Below are 18,037 nucleotides of genomic sequence, written 5' to 3' on the forward strand. Positions count from 1 at the left end.
TGCCAGTTTCACATGAGCATGGGCTGCGCCCCAACTCTTAGAGAATGCTGAGTTGGGGCGAGCGCCAGACCGAGCCGTGAGAGAGAGAGAGAGAGGGGGGGGGGGGGGGACGGTACCTCTTAGTCGCTGTCGAATGCAGAGAGCTCCTGTTACAGTTAGAGCTAGGACCTTAGTATTTTGTAATTATTAGTATGAATGACACCGTGTTGCTGAGTCGAAGTAACGGCTGACGACACAGACTCTCTGGGTCTGCGTGTTGAGCGCAAACTCGGTGCAGTCTCTCCCCCGCGGCGACCTCGGACCCGCCGCCGATCGCTGCTGCGCCAAGCTGCGCGGAGGGCTGCTCGCACTGCTCGAGAGCGGCGCGTGCGCGGCCTGCGAGCACACGGCGGACCAGCTGTGATCGTGTTCATGGCGCTCGCCCGCGGCGGCACGTCGCGGCTCCGTGCGCCTCCCGCCGCGGGGCGCTCTCCTCCCTCCACTGCCCACCGCCGTGCACTTTGCGGAGCGCCTCTCTGGCGCGACGTTCCGGATCACCGAGTCTGAAGACGGGTGTCAGCTAGTCGAGTGCGACGGCGTGGTATGATGTAACTTATTCGGACCCCCCCCTTCGCGGTTCTCGTTTTTCGTGCCAAACCAGCCGATCTTGGCCCGTCGTTCTCCGCTCGCGCCGGCCGCCCATGCGCTCGCGGGGCTGGCCGACGGCGCGGGCCTCTTGCTGATGGACCCAGCCGAGGTGCCCGACCAGTCGGAGTGGCGCTGACGCGCCGCGCGCGACCACCAGCCAGCTTTCCGGCCGGGCCGAGAACGGTGCCTCGAGAATGTAGACACTCCAAACAGTTGTCGAGTTTTTTCCCTCTTTTCGAGCGCCGCTGCTGCACACCCAGCCCACCAGTGATACTAGACGCACCAGATTCACCCCGTCGCGAGCTTGACCGCGACCCCGATGACCGCCCACAGGTGGCTGATCGCGGCTCCACTCATCGCTGCTTTCGCGCGCCTGCTCCACAGAGGGCTCCTGCGGCTCTCCCTCGTCGCGTGACCGCCGCCGACATCATGTACTCGGTCGTCCCCGCCGGCGCGGAGCTGCGCCACGTCGAATTCTTCGGTGGCTCGACCGCCGGCGCGCCCAACCTCGCCTCCTGCGCGCCTCACACCCAGTATTCACCTCGCGCGCGGCCGACAAAGTGAGCGTACGACCACCTCCCTCTCATGGGAAGATACTCACCTACGACATCAACCCTGTGGTTAAGCGCCAGTGCAGCTCGCGGGCGCGGGCGCACGACAGCAAGCTCTGGCGCACGCTGCAGCACGAGGGCATCCTCGAGACGCGTCTGGCCGACGTGACCGCGCCGGACGAGCTCGCTTACATCGAGAAGTTGGCCTCGAAGGCGCAGTCCGTGCTCGTGATCGACGACGGCGACCACACGGCCACGCCACTGATCGTGCACTTTGAGCTCCTTTCGCGCTTCGTCACGCCCGGCAGCTACTACCTCGTCCAGGACACGCGGCTCGACCGCACCTGCCGCGCGCAGATTGCGCTCAACAGGGACATGAAGCAGCAGCGCAGGAGCTGGCCGTACTGCAACCAGATCGCCGGAGCAAAGGGCGGCCCGGCACGCGCGGTGCGCTACCTTCAGTGCGCGTCTCCGAGCTTTTCCGCGCTCAACTTCGCACCTGACGTGTCTCGTGAGCCATGGGTCTTCACGCAGCACCCTGGAGGCTGGCTGAAACGGCGGTCGCCGGGTTGATGCGTCTCGTAATACTGTTGCCTCCACACTGTATTTGAGGGCGCTCCCGCCCGCTACACGCGGTCCAATATTACCTGAGATTACCCGAGATTACCCGAGATTACCCGAGATTACTCGATATCACCCGAGATCGCAAATAGTGTGCGTTTGTGTTTGTGTGTGTGCGTGTGTGTGTGTGTGTGTGTGTTTGCGTGTGTGTGTGTGTGTGTGTGTGTAAGTGCCCACACTCCCCGACTACACGAGGTCCAATATTACCTGAGATCACCCGAGATTACCCAAGATAACCCGAGGTACAGATCACCCGAGATCTCCCAAGATTACCCGAGATTACCCGAGGTTACTATCAGTGCGTGTATCTCTCTCTCTCTCTCTCTTTCTCTGTCTGTCTGTCTGTCTCTCCCTGTGTGTGTGTGTGTGTGTGTGTGTGTGTGTGTGTGTGTGTGTGTGTGTGTGTGTGTGTGTGTGTGTGTGTGTGTGTCCATGAGATAGGTCGGCCGACAAGTGTCAGACCCCCTGACCGCAGGAGCCCGAACCCTGGAACGAAACGTTCCGCGGTACCCGATGTCGTCCGACCCGTCCGCGCCCCTGGGCCCTGACGAGCTACTACACGAGGCGCTGTCGCACCTTCGCGAGGCCCTCGCGCAGGCCGAGGCGGCCCGCGCCATCGCAGAGATCTCGGCGGAGGCGGAGCGCGAGCGGTGCGAGGAGGCCAAGGCGGAGGCAGATCGGCTGCGGAGGGAGGCCGCAGAGGCACGTCACGAGGCGGAGCGGATGCGGGAGCAGTGCAGAGAGGCGCATCGGGCGGCACAGATTGCACAGCTGCTGACGGACCGCCAGACCGAGGCGCTCAGAAAGCTTGCCAGCGAGAATGCGTCGCTCCTTTCTCTGCTCTCGGGCCTCCCGTCGTTGCGATCTGCCGTGGCCAACGGCGCTGCGCCGCCCGCGAGCAGCACTTGGGGTAAGGCGCGGGGAGTGCTAGCTGCAGTGAGCCTTCGCTCGTCTGACTCGCCAGCGGAGCCAGCGAGGGGCGCGGCGTTGGCCACCGGCGGGTCCGAGAAGGAATAGGTGATACGGCTCTAGGTTCCACACGGCTCACGGGTGTACGTACTTCGTGTTACGTCAGAGCTCAGACACGTACCTGGTACGTGGTGCAACGTGAAAACCTACCTGTCCGTTCTCTCGACTGTGGTCTGCGTGATCATGGTCTGGGTTGTGCTCGAGTGCGTCGCCGGTACCCACGCGCACCGGGCCTTGCACTTTAAATGCCGTAGGGCTCCTGTCGTTAGACGTGGAGACGCGAGGGTCGCCCGCGGTCTGCAGTGTAGAGGTAAGGTGAGGTAAGGTAAACTTCTCCACACACACGAGGTGGTGGGGCAAGGGGGGGCAACCCTCGCGTCTCCACGTCTGACGACAGGAGCCCCACGGCATTCAAAGTGCAGGGCCCAGTGCGCGTAGGTGATAGTCCAGTGGGCCGCCCGCAAGGCGGCCTAGGACCGCCCCCTCGCCGCCATCTCCTCGCGCTCACGCGCGGCGCGCTCCTGCGAGATATGGGGAGATATGGGGAGATATGGGGAGATATGGGGAGATATGGGGAGATATAGAGAGTACCGCATCAAGGCCAGCGGGTTCGGTACTGTGGGGGGTGGGAGATGGGTCCGGGTACTGTGGGGGTATGGGCGGCGCGCTCCTGCGGCGTCTCTCGCGCCAGCGCCTCCGCCCTCGCGTCGGCGGCCGCCCTCTCCACCTCGTCGCGCCCCGCCTCGGCCGCCTCGGCGGCCTCGAGGCAAGTGGCGAGCCCCGCCCCCTCCTAGTACGGCACGGGTTCGGCACAGTTGCTTGCACGGGTGTGTCGCGAGTGCCTCGCAGGAGGGCGACGGCTGCAACTCGGCACAGTGCGTGGCCGCAGACGGCCGCCAGATCTCCCCAGATCTCCCCGGATCTCCCCAGATCTCGCAGACGGTCGCCGAATACGGGTCTTCTCGAGCGCTGGTCGGAGTACAACAAGTCTGCGTGCAGCGTCTAGCCGCCTCCTCCTCGAGATATGGGGAGATGTGGGGAGGTATGGGGAGAGATAAGGAGATGTTAGCGTCTAGCCGCCCCCTTCCTCGAGATATGGGGAGATATGGGGAGATATGGGGAGATATGGGGAGATGTCAGCGTCTAGCCACCCCCTCCTCGAGCGCGGCGGCGATCGCCTCTAGCGCGCGCTCGTGCTTCTGGAGGATCGACCACGCCATCAGCGCCGCGTACCGCGTCGTGTCCTGCGGGGAGATACGGGGAGATACGGGGAGATACGGGGAGATATGGGGAGATATGGGGAGATGCCAGTATCAGCGCCGCGTACCGCGTCGTGTCCTATGGGTTCGGTACTGCGGGGGTATGGGTGGCATGTGCGGAAGCGCGATGGACGGCCCATGATATATCTCCCCCATATCTCCCCCATATCTCCCCCATATCTCGAGCTGCATGGGCGGGCTGTCTGACATGGGCGATGGGCGGGCGGTCATATGAGACAGCTCCTGCTGCTTGCCCGCCGGAATCGGCGGCTGGCACCTGCGGGGGAGACAGGGGGAGGTGTGTGGGGGAGGTGTGGGGCGACCTGGGGAGAGAGGGCCCGAGTCGGCGGCTGGCACCGCAGCAGAATCTCGTTGAGCAGTTTCAGGTCTGCGTTTGCGCCGAGCGCCTTGCCGTACGCGCTCGCCTGCAGCTCGAGATATGGTGAGGCATGGGGGAGATATGGGGAGATATGGGGAGATCTGAGCTGTCGCCGCACACCGCTGCAGCTCGAGATATGGTGAGGCATGGGGGAGATATGGGGAGATATGGGGAGATCTGAGCTGTCGCCGCACACCGCTGCAGCTCGAGATATGGTGAGATATGGGGGAGATATGGGGAGATATGGGGAGATCTGAGCTGTCGCCGCACACCGCTGCAGCTCGAGATCTGGTGAGATATGGGGGAGATATGGTGAGATATGGGGGAGATATGGGGAGATATGGGGAGATCCCACCTCGGCGATGAGACCAGAGACGGCGACTACGGCGAGGCTGGAAATCTGGTCTGCAGACACGAAGACGCCCGGCTGCTGCGCCAGCTCCTCGTCGTACACCACCACCTGTGTTCACGGCGCGAGGTGTGAAGAGACGCCGTTCACAGCCAGCTCCTCGTCGTACACCACCACCTGTGTTCACGGCGCGAGGTGTGAAGAGACGCCGTTCACAGCCAGCTCCTCGTCGTGTGCGTATCGTGTGCACGCGGACATGTCGTGGGCGTGTCGTGGGCGTGTCGTGGGCGTGTCGCGGGCGTGTCGTGGGCGTGTCGTGGGCGTGTCGTTGGCGTGTCGTTGGCGTGTCGTGGACGTGTCGTGGGCGTGTCGTGGGCGTGTCGTGGGCGTGTCGTGGGCGTGTCGTGGACGTGTCTCGGACGTGTCGTGTGCGTGTCGTGGGCGTGTCGTGGGCGTGTCGTGGACATGTCGTGGGCGTGTCGTGGGCGTGGCGTGGACGTGTCGTGGGCGTGTCGTGGACATGTCGTGGGCGTGTCGTGGGCGTGGCGTGGACGTGTCGTGGGCGTGTCGTGGACATGTCGTGGGCGTGGTCGTGGGCGTGTCGTGGGCGTGGTCGCTCCCGATGCACGGCCACCTGCGGCTGCCCGTCGCTCACCGCCACCTCCCGCACGGGCAAGCCGAGTACGTACGCGCACAGCAGGTGGGACGCCTGCGGAGGTGCAGCCGAGGTGCAGCCGGGGTGCAGCCGAGGTGCAGCCGAAACCAGGGAGAGCCGAGTGGTTAGCCGAGAGAAGCCGGGGTGATGCCGAGGTGCAGCCGAGGTGCAGCCGAGGTGCAGCCGAGGTGCAGCCGGGGTGCAGCCGAGGTGCAGCCGAGGTGCAGCCGAGGTGCAGCTGCGGTGCAGCCGAGGTGCAGCCGAGGTGCAGCCGAGGTGCAGCCGGGGTGCAGCCGAGGTGCAGCCGAGGTGCAGCCGGGGTGCAGCCGGGGTGCAGCCGAGGTGCAGCCGAGGTGCAGCCGGGGTGCAGCCGGGGTGCAGCCGGGGTGCAGCCGAGGTGCAGCCGAGGTGCAGCTGCGGTGCAGCCGCGGTGCAGCCGAGGTGCAGCCGAGGTGCAGCCGAGGTGCAGCCGGGGTGCAGCCGAGGTGCAGCCGAGGTGCAGCCGAGGTGCGGCCGAGGTGCAGCCGAGGTGCGGCCGAGGTGCAGCCGAGGTGCAGCCGGGGTGCAGCCGAGGTGCAGCCGAAACCAGGGAGAGCCGAAGCACAGCCGTGGTCAGCCGAGAGATAGCCGAGGTGCAGCCGAGGTGCAGACGAGATGCAGACGCCTCGTGCTTGCACACGCGCTGCAGCGCGCCCCGCCTGGCCTCCTCGTCGGCGGTCGCCTTCTTGAACGCCTCAATCGGCAGGAAGAGGATGCCTACACGTGGTGAACCTCGGGTGATCTCGGGCCATCTCGGGTGATGAATCTCGGGTGATCTCGGCAGGAAGAGGATGCCTACGTGTGGTGAATCTCGGGTGATCTCGGGCCATCTCGGGCACTCTCTGGCAGAAGAGGATGCCAGGCGCGGTCGAGCCAATCGCGAGGATGCCGATCGGCACGCCCGCAAGGAGGTACGTCCCGGTGAAGCGCAGGCCGGCGTCGAGGCCGAGCGCGTCGCTCCCGGCCGCCCACGCGACCGCTCCCACTGTGCAGCCCACGACCACCTTGACGAACGTGTCCTGGATGTCCTGCAGACTGTACTCGGTGGCCGTCGGATCGAGCGCGGCCTCCGGGATCTTGGTCGTGCGGCTGAGCTCTCCCAGCGATACCGGCCGCGGCGAAACCTTGGCGCTCTTCCACAGCGAGGCAGCGCCGGCCGCGGAAAGCTCCTCCAACGCAGCAAGGTTGGCCTCGCGCGGAGCACCCTCAACGAGGCGCGACCAGTCAGCGGCAGCGGCGGCACACGGCGGCGCAGCTCGCGAGGGCGCCGGCGTGGGGCGAAGCAGCAGGGCGGGGAGCAAGGCCGGTAACTGCAGCAGCATCTCGTGTGCGGGACTCGCTGGAAGATGGCCCGCACGCCCGATGCCGGAAGCGTGTTCCTGGTATCTAGATACGCTGCCGCCACCGCCGCCCCCGGCACAGCTGCCAGCACGACTGCCGCCGCCGCCCCGACCGCTACCGCCGCCGATGCCGGACTGCCCGCCGCCCCCGGGGGTGGGTGGGAACCCCCGCCGCCGCCGGTAACTGCAGCAGCATCCGCTGGAAAAAGATTTTCATGGAAATTGTGGCGGCTTACAGCGGGTGTGGATGCGACTCGGACTCAAGTGGACTGCATGGGTCGTCGGATACGCGTCGGACTGCATGGGTCGTCGGATAGCAACGATATCCCGAGCCTCGAACAGGCAACAACAAACAAATTGCAGGGTGCTTTCCGCGGCCGCGCAAGCGGCGCGAGCGCAGGTGGCCTCGGATCCAGCCGGGGCGATGCGTGCAGCCGCCGTGATGCGGGTGGTGCGGCACTGCTACCGGCGTCCCGTGCAGCACCTGCCGGGCCCCGGGTCCCGTATAGGTACTCGAGTAGGCTCGCGGGCTCGCCGGACGGCGAGAGATTCTACTCTACGACACTGGCCGGGCACTCTCTGACGCGAAATGCGATGGGAGTCATCTCGTTTTCTTTTAAATGCGTGACTCAATTGGGGCGCTGTCCGCGCCCTTTCGCTCCTTCCCGAACATAATGCGCAAGCTGTGGGCCCTTCTCGTTTGCTCCGTGGCTGCTGACATCTGCAGCCTCGGCGGAGGAGTACGCGTCAGCAGTCGTTGCTGGTTTCTGACCAACATCTCAAGGGCCTCCGAATCCTGCATAGACGTTTGCGGCGGCATCGAGTTCGTGAATGTCGAAGTGCTGAGCGACGAGGTGAATGTCGAAGTGCTTTCTGGGGTGAGCCAGCTGAACCGTTTGAACTCGACACCTACCAAAGATCAAACGCACTGCAACAGCGGTCAGATGATTGCATTTGTCGGCCCTATCGGCTGGGTGTGCCTTCCGAGAAACTACGAGCAACACGACGCGAGAGTGATTTGCACCTGTCGTTTCCCACCGCCACAAGCACCGCCCCCTCCTCCTCCTGCCCTCCCGTCATCTCCGCCTCCTTCACCAACACAACACGAGCGGCGGCTTCGAGGGATCGGTTCTGTTGTGGCAAGGCTGGCCGCCCCCTTGGCTATGGACTGGCTCACCCGGGGCTACCCGCCGCCGCCGCCCAAACCACCACCAAGTCCGCCGCCGCCGCCCCCACCACCACCAAGTCCGTCGCCGCCGCCCCCACCACCACCAAGTCCGTCGCCGCCGCCCCCACCACCACCAAATCCGTCGCCGCCGCCGCCAAATTACTTCCAGCTTGTGACGATGTCAAGCTTGCAAGACCGCATATCGCACCATGCGAAAAGGCCTCACCTGGGCTACCCGGTCATACAGTTCTTTCTTTTTCATTGGGTGCTCATCTTCTCAATTGGACCAAAAAACCCCGCGGGGCTTTTGGTCGCAGCTCCTCTTGCACTAGAAGATGTGCTCCATCCAAGTGCGGAGCGCAAAGCGATGCTTTACAAAACTCCCTCGCACATTGAGAGAAAAGGAGCAAATCCCACACTTGGATGTTTTTGTGTGAACTCAGGGCCTGAAGTTCTTTTTTCTCAGGCATCGCGATATAGGGAATCCCGACGCCAGCCAAGACCGTGAGCATGTAACATACGCTACCAGGTCACAGTATCATATGCACAAAAAATGGATACGCTTGGGCACTAGTGGTGAAAAGCGTCGGCGGGCGAATTTGAGGCCGTTCCTACTTTCCGCTCCATCCAATATACAATAAATACCCCCAAGGCGCGAGACACACACAACGGGCGAATTTGCGGCGAGAAAAACGTGCGCTCGGGAGTGCTAAAGAAAGCCTGGGCGGGCAAGCTGCTTTGATTTATTTCGGCCAGAATCTACGATAGGTAGGTAGGTAGGTAGGTAGGTAGGTCGGTAGGTAGCGGAGCGCGCGACGCTGAAGGGAGTGAAACGTGTTTTGGCTAAAGCCGTACGAGGCTCTACATCGTTTCATTGAGAGAATTTTACAAAAGAATTCAAAAGAATTTAAACAAAACAACTCTCTCTCACAGCAGATACAGGCTCGACACAGAAGAATTTTACAAGAATCAATCTTCTTGGGCAGCAGCTGGTTCGACAGGTCCTCTCCGTGGCCAAGGCAGCCGTACTCGCCCTTGCCCCAGGTAAAGACGGCGCCGTCGGCGGTGGTAGCGAGGCTGTCGCCGCTTGCCACCGACACAGCGACGACGCGCTGGCCAGCAAAGGCCTCGACCTTCTTCGGCAGCAGCTGACTCTGCTCGTCGCCGTGGCCTAGCTGGCCATCCCCTCCAAAGCCGCAGCTCCAGAGGGCGCCGTCGGCGGTGAGGGCGATGCTGTGGTACCATCCAGCCGACACAGCGACGACATGCTGGCCAGCAAAGGCCTCGACCTTCTTGGGCAGCGGCTGGCGCTGCTCGTTGCCGTGGCCCAACCGGCCATAGGCTTCACAGCCCCAGCTCCAGACGGCTCCGTCAGCGGTGAGCCTAAGCCTCCATTGCCCCAGCTCCAGAGAGCGCCGTCGGCGGTGAGGGCGAGGCTGTGGATAGGCCCTGCCGACACGGCGATGACACGCTGGTCAGCAAAGGCCTCGACCTTCTTTGGCAGCAGTTGGTCCTGCTTGTCGCCGTGGCCCAACTGGCCGCAGTCTCCACAACCCCAGCTCCAGACGGCACCATTGGCGGTGATGGCGAGGTTGTGGTACCATCCAGCCGAGACTGCGACGACGCGCTGGCCAGCCAAGGCCTCGACCTTCTTGGGCAGCAGCTGGTGCTGCCTGCCGCCGTGGCCCAGCTGGCCATTGGCTCCATTGCCCCAGCTCCAGACAGCGCCGTCGGCGGTCAGGGCGAGGCTGTGGTAGACTGCAGCCGACACACTCACGGCACGCTCGCCGCCCACCGGAGAGGGGAGGCGGGTCGGTGTGTTGAGCCGCGGCACGCCCTCGCCGTGGCCAAGGAGGCCTAGGACGTGATCCGGCGCAGAGCCACACGACGAGAGCCGCCCCTCGCCGTCGATGAAAAGGCTGTGCCGAATGCCTCCAGCCGCCCTCGCCGGCGGGTTGGCCTCACCCAGCAGCGCAGCGAAGCACAGCCACCGGACGGCGCAGCCCTCGCCCTCTGGCAGCGCCGGCAGCTCCAAGCCGCGCTCTTGCGCCCACGAGCAGATAGCCTCCACCGCAAGCGAGGCGTGGAAGAGGAGCGAGACGGCGGCGACGCGAGCGATGTCGGCGGGGTCGCAGCGAGAGAGGGCGCGCACGAGGAGCTCCGAGGGCAGGTCGAGGAGGCGGGCGGGCGGCGGCGTGCTCGGCGAGGGGGCGGTGGTGGCGGAGGGGGCGAGGCGGCGCGAGCGGCGGCGCGGCGGGGCAGACATCGCGAGAAGAAGAAAACCCCGGCGGGGGGACCGAGCACAGATACGTTAGTCTGGCCGACACCGACGGCGCCATGCTGGCTGCGGCTGAGGAGACGGGCCGAGTAGAGGGGGCGTTCTGCAGTTAAGGGGGGAAACCCGGTACACGGAGCCCTCTCGGAGACCCGTGTTTATTTTACGGCCCTTTCCCTGCGAACGCGCACCCCCGACCCTAGCTCAGCCCTAGCTAGGGGTCAGGGCTCTCTAGCCCGTAGCCCGATGCCGATCATCCGGCTCGCTGGGTGCGCTTCTTAGCTCCCCGGCCCTGGATGTGAGGTTAATGACTGCACTCCAAGTGCTCCAAGGGCTGATGATGTGGTTGCACTCCAAGCTCCAAGGGCGTGTGTTCTTCATCTTTCTGCCTAACCTAGCCTATGTAACTGGCACTACAACGGACGGTGCCGTCAGCGGCGAGGGCAATGCTGTGGCCGCCTCTTGCCGACACGCTCACAGCGCTCGCCGCCCAGCGATGGGAGGCGGGTCGGCGTCTTAAGCTGCGCCACGCCCTCGCTAAGCCACTGCGGTAGGCCTTACCCGTATTTCCCCAGGACTGAAAAATAGTAGTGTTTAGTGGCCTTGTGCAATAGTGTCCGTGAGCAATCTAGCAGACGAAGTCCTTCGCGTGGCTGACGAAGAGCTCCATGCGGGCAATCTTGGGCAGATAGAGCATCCCGTCCTCGGGAATCGTCATTGTTAGTGCCACTATCTCGTCGACCATACCCGTCTTGTTTGCAGGGATGGTGCGGTAAGGGCCGCGGACTTTTGCCAAGACGATGTTGTCGCTCTGGAACCATGTCACCTCGGGCGCCGCGGTGACCTGCGAGCGCCCGTCCATGTTCTTGAAGAAGGCACACAGTGAAGAGAGGCCGTTATGAATTCCGGTGAGAAACCCGCACGGGCCTCCGGTGTAATCCACGACTACGTCGTCAACAAAATAGTCGTTGAAAAACTGCACACACTGCTTCTCCGGCAAGTCGAACTTTTTCTGATCGATGCCCCAATAAAACGCGCCCTGAGCAGTCTGCATCTCTGGGCTGGCCTCGGCCAGGGACACGAACGGCGCGCGATACGCGGTATTGTCGTGCTGCGGGGCTGTGGCGGAGGCGGCAAAGACGCAGACTCCCACGAGCACGCCGACTGCTGTGACGGGAAGGTAGGTGCGCAGCGGCGAGTTGGGCCTGGCGTCGGGGTCGGGGTCGGGGCGCACGTAGTCCGTGGAGTGGGGCATGACTGCCACCAAGAGAGGCACCGCGAGAGTTGGTTGGTTGTGTATTGGAAACAGCCGGCCGGGCCCTAGTCGAAGTGGATTCGGGCTGGGTAAATAAATAAAAACGGACACCTCTCTACTGTGAGATGGGTAAAAAGGAACAGGCTGGGTGGGGTATCGAATCCATCAAAAAATTCGGGGGCACGTGTTCGCTGCAAAGCATGCGGTGAAGAAGAAGAAGAGAGAGAGTGCGTGCGATTACTCACGTACTTACGTACCCGCAGAAGCAGGAGCGCGCTCCCTGTACATGGCGCGCTGCGCTGACCGCTGAGAGAGACTCTCAGTGCGGCGAGCGAGCAGGACGTGGGGCGCTGCCCCTCACTCATACCCGCTCAGCCACCTCCGCCCGGGCCACCGCCCCCTTCAGCTCCGCCACCTGGTCGAGCGCGTCGCCGAGCAGCCCCTTGGCCACGCCGAGGTCGCGCAGCTGCTCTACGCCGCCGCTCGCGCGCACCTCGGCGGCGTTGTCGGCCACGTAGCGGCGGCACTGCGCGAGGAGCCGCCCGTCGCCCGTCATGTGCGCCGCCTCGAGCAGCGGCACGGCACTTGCCGGCCCGACGCTCTCCTGCAGCGCCTGCGCGCAGAGCAGCTCGAGGCGAGGCACCTGGTACATCTGCGCCAGCTGCCGCAGGTCGAGCGCGCGCTGCGCTCTGCCGCCCTCCTCCTCGCCGAGGTCGAGCTGGTCGGTGAGGAGGTAGCGGATGAGGGCGGTGAAGGTGGCGAGGTCGGTTTCGAGCACCGTGACCTCGGCGGCGTCGCGCTCCTTCATGCCGATGCCAAACATGGTCCGAAACTGCTCGGACCGAACGCAGAGCAGGTTCTTGCTCACGCTCTCGATGCGCTCCTCGTCATCGCCGACGAGGAAGGTGACTGGGCCGTGGGGGAGAGTGGCGTCGCCCCACATCTTTCCGAGGTCGGCCACGAGGGTCGAGGGCGGCACCACAATCGGCGCGAAGGAGGGAGGAGGCGCCGACACGCAGACCTGGCGGAGAGAGTTGCTCGTGCAAACCAGAAGAGCGCTGCCGTCGGTGCTGATGGCGATGTCGTATGGATTGTTGAACTGCGCCGCGCCGCCCACGCCATCGGCATCGCCATTCTCGCCGCTGCCCGCCACCTCGCCACCTCCACCCGCCGGATCTTGCGGTTGGCTTCGTCCGCAAGAAACAGCGCGCTGCCGTCCGGGCTGATGGCGACGCCGTTTGGGTAGTGGAACTGCGCCGCGCCGCCCACGCCGTCAGCACTGCCCGCGGTGCTGCTGCCCGCCACCGTCGCCACCGCACCCGTCGCCACCTCCACCCGGCGGATCTTGTGGTTGAGGTGGTCCGCAACAAACAGAGCGCTGCCGCCTGGGCTGATGGCGACGCCGTGTGGGTAGTAGAACTGCGCCATGCCGCCCACGCCATCAGCGCTTCCCGCGGTGCCGCTGCCCGCCACCGTGGTCACCGCGCCAGTCGCCACCTCCACGCGGCGGATCTTGTGGTTGCCCCACTCCGACACAAACAACGTGCTTCCGTCGGTGCTGATGGCGATGTCGTATGGATTGGCGAACTGCGCCGCGCCACCCACGCCGTCAGCACTGCCCTCGGTGCCACTGCCCGCAAGCGTGGTCACCGAGCCCGTCGCCACCTCGACCCGCCGGATCTTGCGGCCGCCAAAGTCCGCCGCAAACAGCGCGCTGCCGTCCGGGCTAATGGCGATGCCGCGGAGGCAGGCGTTCTCCACGGTTGCCACGCGGCGCACGCGCCCGGCCGCAGAGACGTGCAGCACTGAGTCAGGAGTGGTGACGTACCAGGCGCCAGCGCGATCGCTCACGACGCCTTTCACGTCGTCCAATGCAAGAGGGCCGTCCTCGCCCTCGAGCGGCAGCGTGGTGACCTGGCCGACGGCGCGAACAGCACTCCAATGAACGTCCCGATTGCACACAATCGCCCGCACCGCCCCCTCCCACGTTGCGTGCAGGTGCGACCCACACTTGACGAGGTGTTGCCTGCGCGGCGCGACCTCGAGCACGTCAGCCCGTACCTTGTGGGCGAGTTTGATGATGAGGTGCACATCGCCGAGTCCCAGACTTGATGCCGTCTTTTACTTTACTTTACGGGGGGGCGTTGTAAGGTAAGGTAAGGTAAGGTAAACTTATCCACACACACGAGGTGGTGGGGCAAGGGGGGGCAACCCTCGCGTCTCCACGTCTGACGACAGGAGCCCCACGGCATTCAAAGTGCAAGGCCCAGTGCGCGTGGGTGAGCGGTGTGTGTGTGTGTGTGTGTGTGTGTGTGTGTGTGTGTGTGTGTGTGTGTGTGTGTGTGTGTGTGTGTGTGTGTGTGTGTGTGTGTGTGTGTGTGTGTGTGTGTGTGTGTGTGTGTGTGTGTGTGTCACGTCACTGCATCCTCCGCCGGTTCCTCCCGTCGCCTCTTCTTTGTTCGAATGTTTTTCAATCCATCCTTCACGAAGCCCTCCCATGTAGCTGGGGCGTTGTGTGTGAAAAGCTCTCTGTAGAAACACGATCAGTGGCGCGCCATATTACCCATAGTCACAATAGTGTGTAAGGACAGCGACCGACTACACTTGACTTGACGACATTGATTGCACATACGTCGGTCGATAGAGAGAGAGACTCTGCGAGCGAGACGTGTGTCACGGAAGGATCGAACGCGCACGCGACGGAATCTCACCCATGTCTCCTACCTCTATGCAGGGGCGGCGTCCCGCGCCCTCAGAGCGGCAGGGTCGACGGCAGTCACGCAGGGGGGCAGACCTGAGGCAGACACGTAGTCGGCTGGTCGACGCCGACAGTCCTCAGTGCTCTATAATGAACATCGGAGGGCGCGAAGTGCGTCGGCTTCGGGGGCTCCGAGTACTCGATTTCGGTGCGCATTGGGGCTGCGCTGCTTGCTGTCTCATTCAGAGCCAACGAGGGACTCGCGTGCAGTATTCCGTGTACTTGTCCGCAAAGAGCCCAACCAAGAACTTCTCCTCCTTCGGAATCACGACGTTGTGGATGTAGAGCGGCACCTGCGCGACTCGAAACGGGCGTTCAAATCGTGGTATGCGACCGCGAGCGCCCTCGTGACGCACCAGCATCATTGACAGGAGCATCCACACCGAGTCGGAGAGAACCGTGCACGCGGGAATCATGCAGAAGAAGCCCAGGTACATCGGGTTGCGCGAGACCGAGTAGGGGCCGTTGGTCGCTAGGCCGCGAACCTCCGTGAAGAAGGCCTTGGTGTTGTGCTCCTCTAGAGCATCTTCGCAACGCTACAAGTGCAAAGGGAGAGGAATGAATGACCGGACTCGAGTGGCAGGGGCTTGGCTGCGAAAGGCGAGCCTTGAAGACCATGAGCATGGCCTCAAGTCCGACGACGAAGCCGCCGATGCGGTAGCTGATGGTTGCGACCGAGCTCGGCAAGAAGGTCCACTGCCCCAGAGCGAGACGGAGAGAGACGCCAAGAGTCGCGCCCAGCATGAGCGCTGCGGCGGCGGGGGGCCGGTGAGGCGTGCGCACCAAGGAGTGCTGCCAGTGCGAGAGGGATATGGCGGGCGGCGCAAGCGACCGAATGGTGGGAAGATGGGGATGTCTCCGCCGATGCCCACGTTGAGCTGGTTCTTGCTCTCAGCAATGCGCTTCTTGGCGAAGACGCGGTGCGCCACGAGGAACGGGAGCTTGAGGAAGAGTAGCTCGCCGCAGACGCCGAAGAGCTCGCCCTTTGCCGGCTGGCGCTTGGGAGAGGAGTACTGGTCCGACTTGTCCTGCTCGCCGGGGCGGCGCGCCCGTGGAACGTCCTCGCCCGCCGCGGGGAGCGAGATGCGGTTGCTCTGCGTGATCGTCTTGACGATGGCCATCGTCGGGCTCGGCTGCTGGGATCAGGGGGCTCAGCGGCAAAGGATGAGATGATGAAGTACCCCCGAAGTTTCGATCAATTGCGGCGCGGCTTTCGAACGTCGGGGATTGGTTGCCGGCCTCTCCCCTGGAAGCTCCGGTCTACGACTACTCGTAGTATATGGAGCTTTGAGCGCAGAAAAAGAAAGCGAAACGGCTACTCAATTAGTTTATTACCTGCTTTACGACGAGAGTGGGACGACCGCGAGGTGGCATGAAGGTTGCAGCGAGAAGCGGCGAGAGACTGCGAAGAGAGATAGGAAGAGGCAGACTCCCTAGGGTGGGCGAAGGCTAGCGCACCACACACCTCTCCTTAAAATCCCTGTGTGGTGGCGGCGTGCCGTCCTCCCATCCCTCCCTTGGGTTGTCTGTTTTCTTTCTTTCTTTTTACCTGCTTTATTCGTTATGTCCCTTTGCGTTCAGCCAGAGAGCGCTGGGGGGGGAGAGAAGCACGCCCCCCCCCCCCCCTGCCTGGAAGCGATGTGCGCCTGCTCTGTGTGGTGGCGGCGTGCCGCGTCCTCCCATCCCCTCCCTTGGGTTCTCTGTTTCCTTTCTTTTCGGCTTGTATTATTAACAACGAAGGCGCTCTCAAAATGAATTTTACCTTCTCCCTCGCACGACACTGGGCACGGGACTGGCGCGCACTGGCACTAACACAGGTACACCACGGGCTGAACGGGAGCCGCACCTAAACGGACTCCACTGCGAGGACGGCGAGGCACTTTAGCTCCGTGCACTCGACCGCCCCCCTCGCCGCAGGCAAGCTCATGGAAAAAGAATTTTGCCAAAATGAATTTACGGCGAAATTTTACCACTCACGACACATGGCACGCGCGCACTGGCACGAAGAAAACGGGCTGCGCATAGTCGACGCAACCCTTCCTCTCCCTTTTCCTCTAGCGGCGCTCCAACACACCGCCGGGGTACGCGTAACCGAGCTGAGCCCCGATCGCGCGGAGTCGGTGGGCCACGCGTGGCGAGCCCTCCAGGGCGGCCATGAGGTGCGTCTTGTTGCGCCACGGCTCGCTCGCCTCGCGCGCGGCGTCGTTCACGTGCTCGTTGGCCACCCGCTGTTGCAGGGTCCAGCGGGCCACGTCGTGCCGCGCAAAGGCCGACAGCAGGGGCGAGCCCGGCCTCGTGCAGGCCGACCCCACCCCCGTCGCCGCGGCGAACCGGCGCATCCGAGAGTCGAAGTCCTCGCGCGAGTCCATCCGCATCGTGAGCACATCGGGCCGCTCGCTAAGCATGCGGTGGTTGTAGGCCATCAGCTGAAGCTGCCCGTCGAGCGCAAGCTTCGCCACGTGCAGCACCCCCTCTCGCGGCGGCGCCCTCTGCAGCACCTCCCACGCGTGCGCGTACCTCGGATTGCGATCGCGCTCCTGGCCTGCGCGGTGGTGCAGGTAATACGAGATGACGAGCGCAAAGGGCTCTCGAATCATGTGCACCAGCGGCCGCGCGCGCGCTGGCCGCAAGTAGCGCCGCAGCCAGCGGACAAACGTGGAGTTTTTGGGCTGGCGGAAGTCCCTGGCTGTGAAGGCGGGTTCGGCGATGTGGGTGTTGTGCGCTTGAGCATCGAGCGTGCCGCCCGCAGCTGCCGCCTCGAGGTACTGGTCGAGGCAGAGCCGGCGTGTGTCGCATGGCGGTGGTCGGCCGCCCGCTGGCGCAGGTCCCGGTGTGCCGTACTGCCCAAGTCCGTACGGAAGCCCTGGTGCCGCAGGCCACGCGGTTCGCGCCAATCCACAGACCGACTCAAGCTCCTCCTGGAGTCGGCGGGAGAGGACCGTGCCCGTCTTGTGGTAGGTTAGGACGAGCGCGTGGGTGTTGTGGCAGCCACACTGCTGTGCTCGTGGCGGACAGCTCGTGGACGCCGCGTCCGACCTGTCCATGGCACAACCGGCTCTCGCGCGCCGGCCCGTGCGCCGTGTTTATGTCGCCGGCGGGCGCTTGGACTGATTCGCTGTGAATAGGACGTATTTTCATTTCAATAACAAGGCTGTGAAGGACGCATTTTCTTCTCAATAACAGGTCTGTGAAAGACGATGCAGTCGTACAGTGGGATGCGGGCATTAAGAAAACAGGATTACGCGGCACGCCGCCTTTCTAAGCCGCGATGCGCTCCCACTCCCGCCCGTTCCCCTGTACCCCTGATCGTCCGTCCAAGACCGTTGCAAATCTTGACTTCTTTCTTCGGCGACCTTTTTCTCCTTTAAACTTGTGGTTGAATATGTCTGTATCTAAGGAGACGGTTCAACTTTGGTGGGGGGAGCCGCTGCCCCACTTCCGACCAAGCCGTCAGGAGCCAGCACTAGCATAGCAAGAGGACGTGCCCTCGCCGAGTCAAACCAGCGGTCGATGGAGGCGCGGCCCACCCCGGCAGTGAATCTGCTGACCGGCAAGTCGTACCCGCACCACCCCGTGATGATGCAGGTCGACCTCGGCCCATTCCCTGTTGAGAAGGACACCCTGATTGAGTGGAACGGACTGCGCGTGCCGGCACATTTGGACTGCGACATCTTCAACAACAACACGGCTTGGGGCAACCACTTCTACTTTTCCGAGCAGGCCTCTCGCTGGATTACCTGCTGGGAGCACCACTCCGCAGTGCGGTCTGGCCTTCGTGCTACGTTGAAGCAA

At 63.8% G+C, this 18,037-nt stretch overlaps 3 protein-coding genes across 3 annotated transcripts; all 3 read right to left on the reverse strand.

The window, feature by feature from the left end:
- Positions 1 to 3,067: 3,067 nt before the first annotated feature.
- EMIHUDRAFT_457692 (hypothetical protein) lies at positions 3,068 to 7,006 on the reverse strand (the record flags this gene model as incomplete). Its single annotated transcript, XM_005777160.1, has 10 exons — positions 3,068 to 3,289; positions 3,415 to 3,558; positions 3,920 to 4,012; positions 4,096 to 4,120; positions 4,236 to 4,304; positions 4,385 to 4,452; positions 4,762 to 4,866; positions 6,090 to 6,143; positions 6,289 to 6,759; positions 6,956 to 7,006. 10 exons carry the CDS (start codon positions 7,004 to 7,006, stop codon positions 3,239 to 3,241), a joined length of 1,131 nt encoding a protein of 376 aa, XP_005777217.1. The 3' UTR covers positions 3,068 to 3,238.
- A 4,842-nt stretch (positions 7,007 to 11,848) lies between these two features.
- On the reverse strand, positions 11,849 to 12,430 carry EMIHUDRAFT_315403 (hypothetical protein; the record flags this gene model as incomplete). Its single annotated transcript, XM_005777161.1, has 1 exon — positions 11,849 to 12,430. The coding sequence occupies one exon, from the start codon at positions 12,428 to 12,430 to the stop codon at positions 11,849 to 11,851; it is 582 nt and encodes a 193-aa protein (XP_005777218.1).
- Positions 12,431 to 14,427: 1,997 nt separating this feature from the next.
- On the reverse strand, positions 14,428 to 15,366 carry EMIHUDRAFT_238285 (hypothetical protein; the record flags this gene model as incomplete). The annotated part of the gene is made up of 4 exons (XM_005777162.1): positions 14,428 to 14,538; positions 14,602 to 14,781; positions 14,861 to 14,994; positions 15,078 to 15,366. 4 exons carry the CDS (start codon positions 15,364 to 15,366, stop codon positions 14,428 to 14,430), a joined length of 714 nt encoding a protein of 237 aa, XP_005777219.1.
- Positions 15,367 to 18,037: the final 2,671 nt, after the last annotated feature.

The sequence above is a fragment of the Emiliania huxleyi genome (assembly GCF_000372725.1).
Source record: "Emiliania huxleyi CCMP1516 unplaced genomic scaffold EMIHUscaffold_265, whole genome shotgun sequence".
NCBI lineage: Eukaryota > Haptophyta > Isochrysidales > Noelaerhabdaceae > Emiliania > Emiliania huxleyi.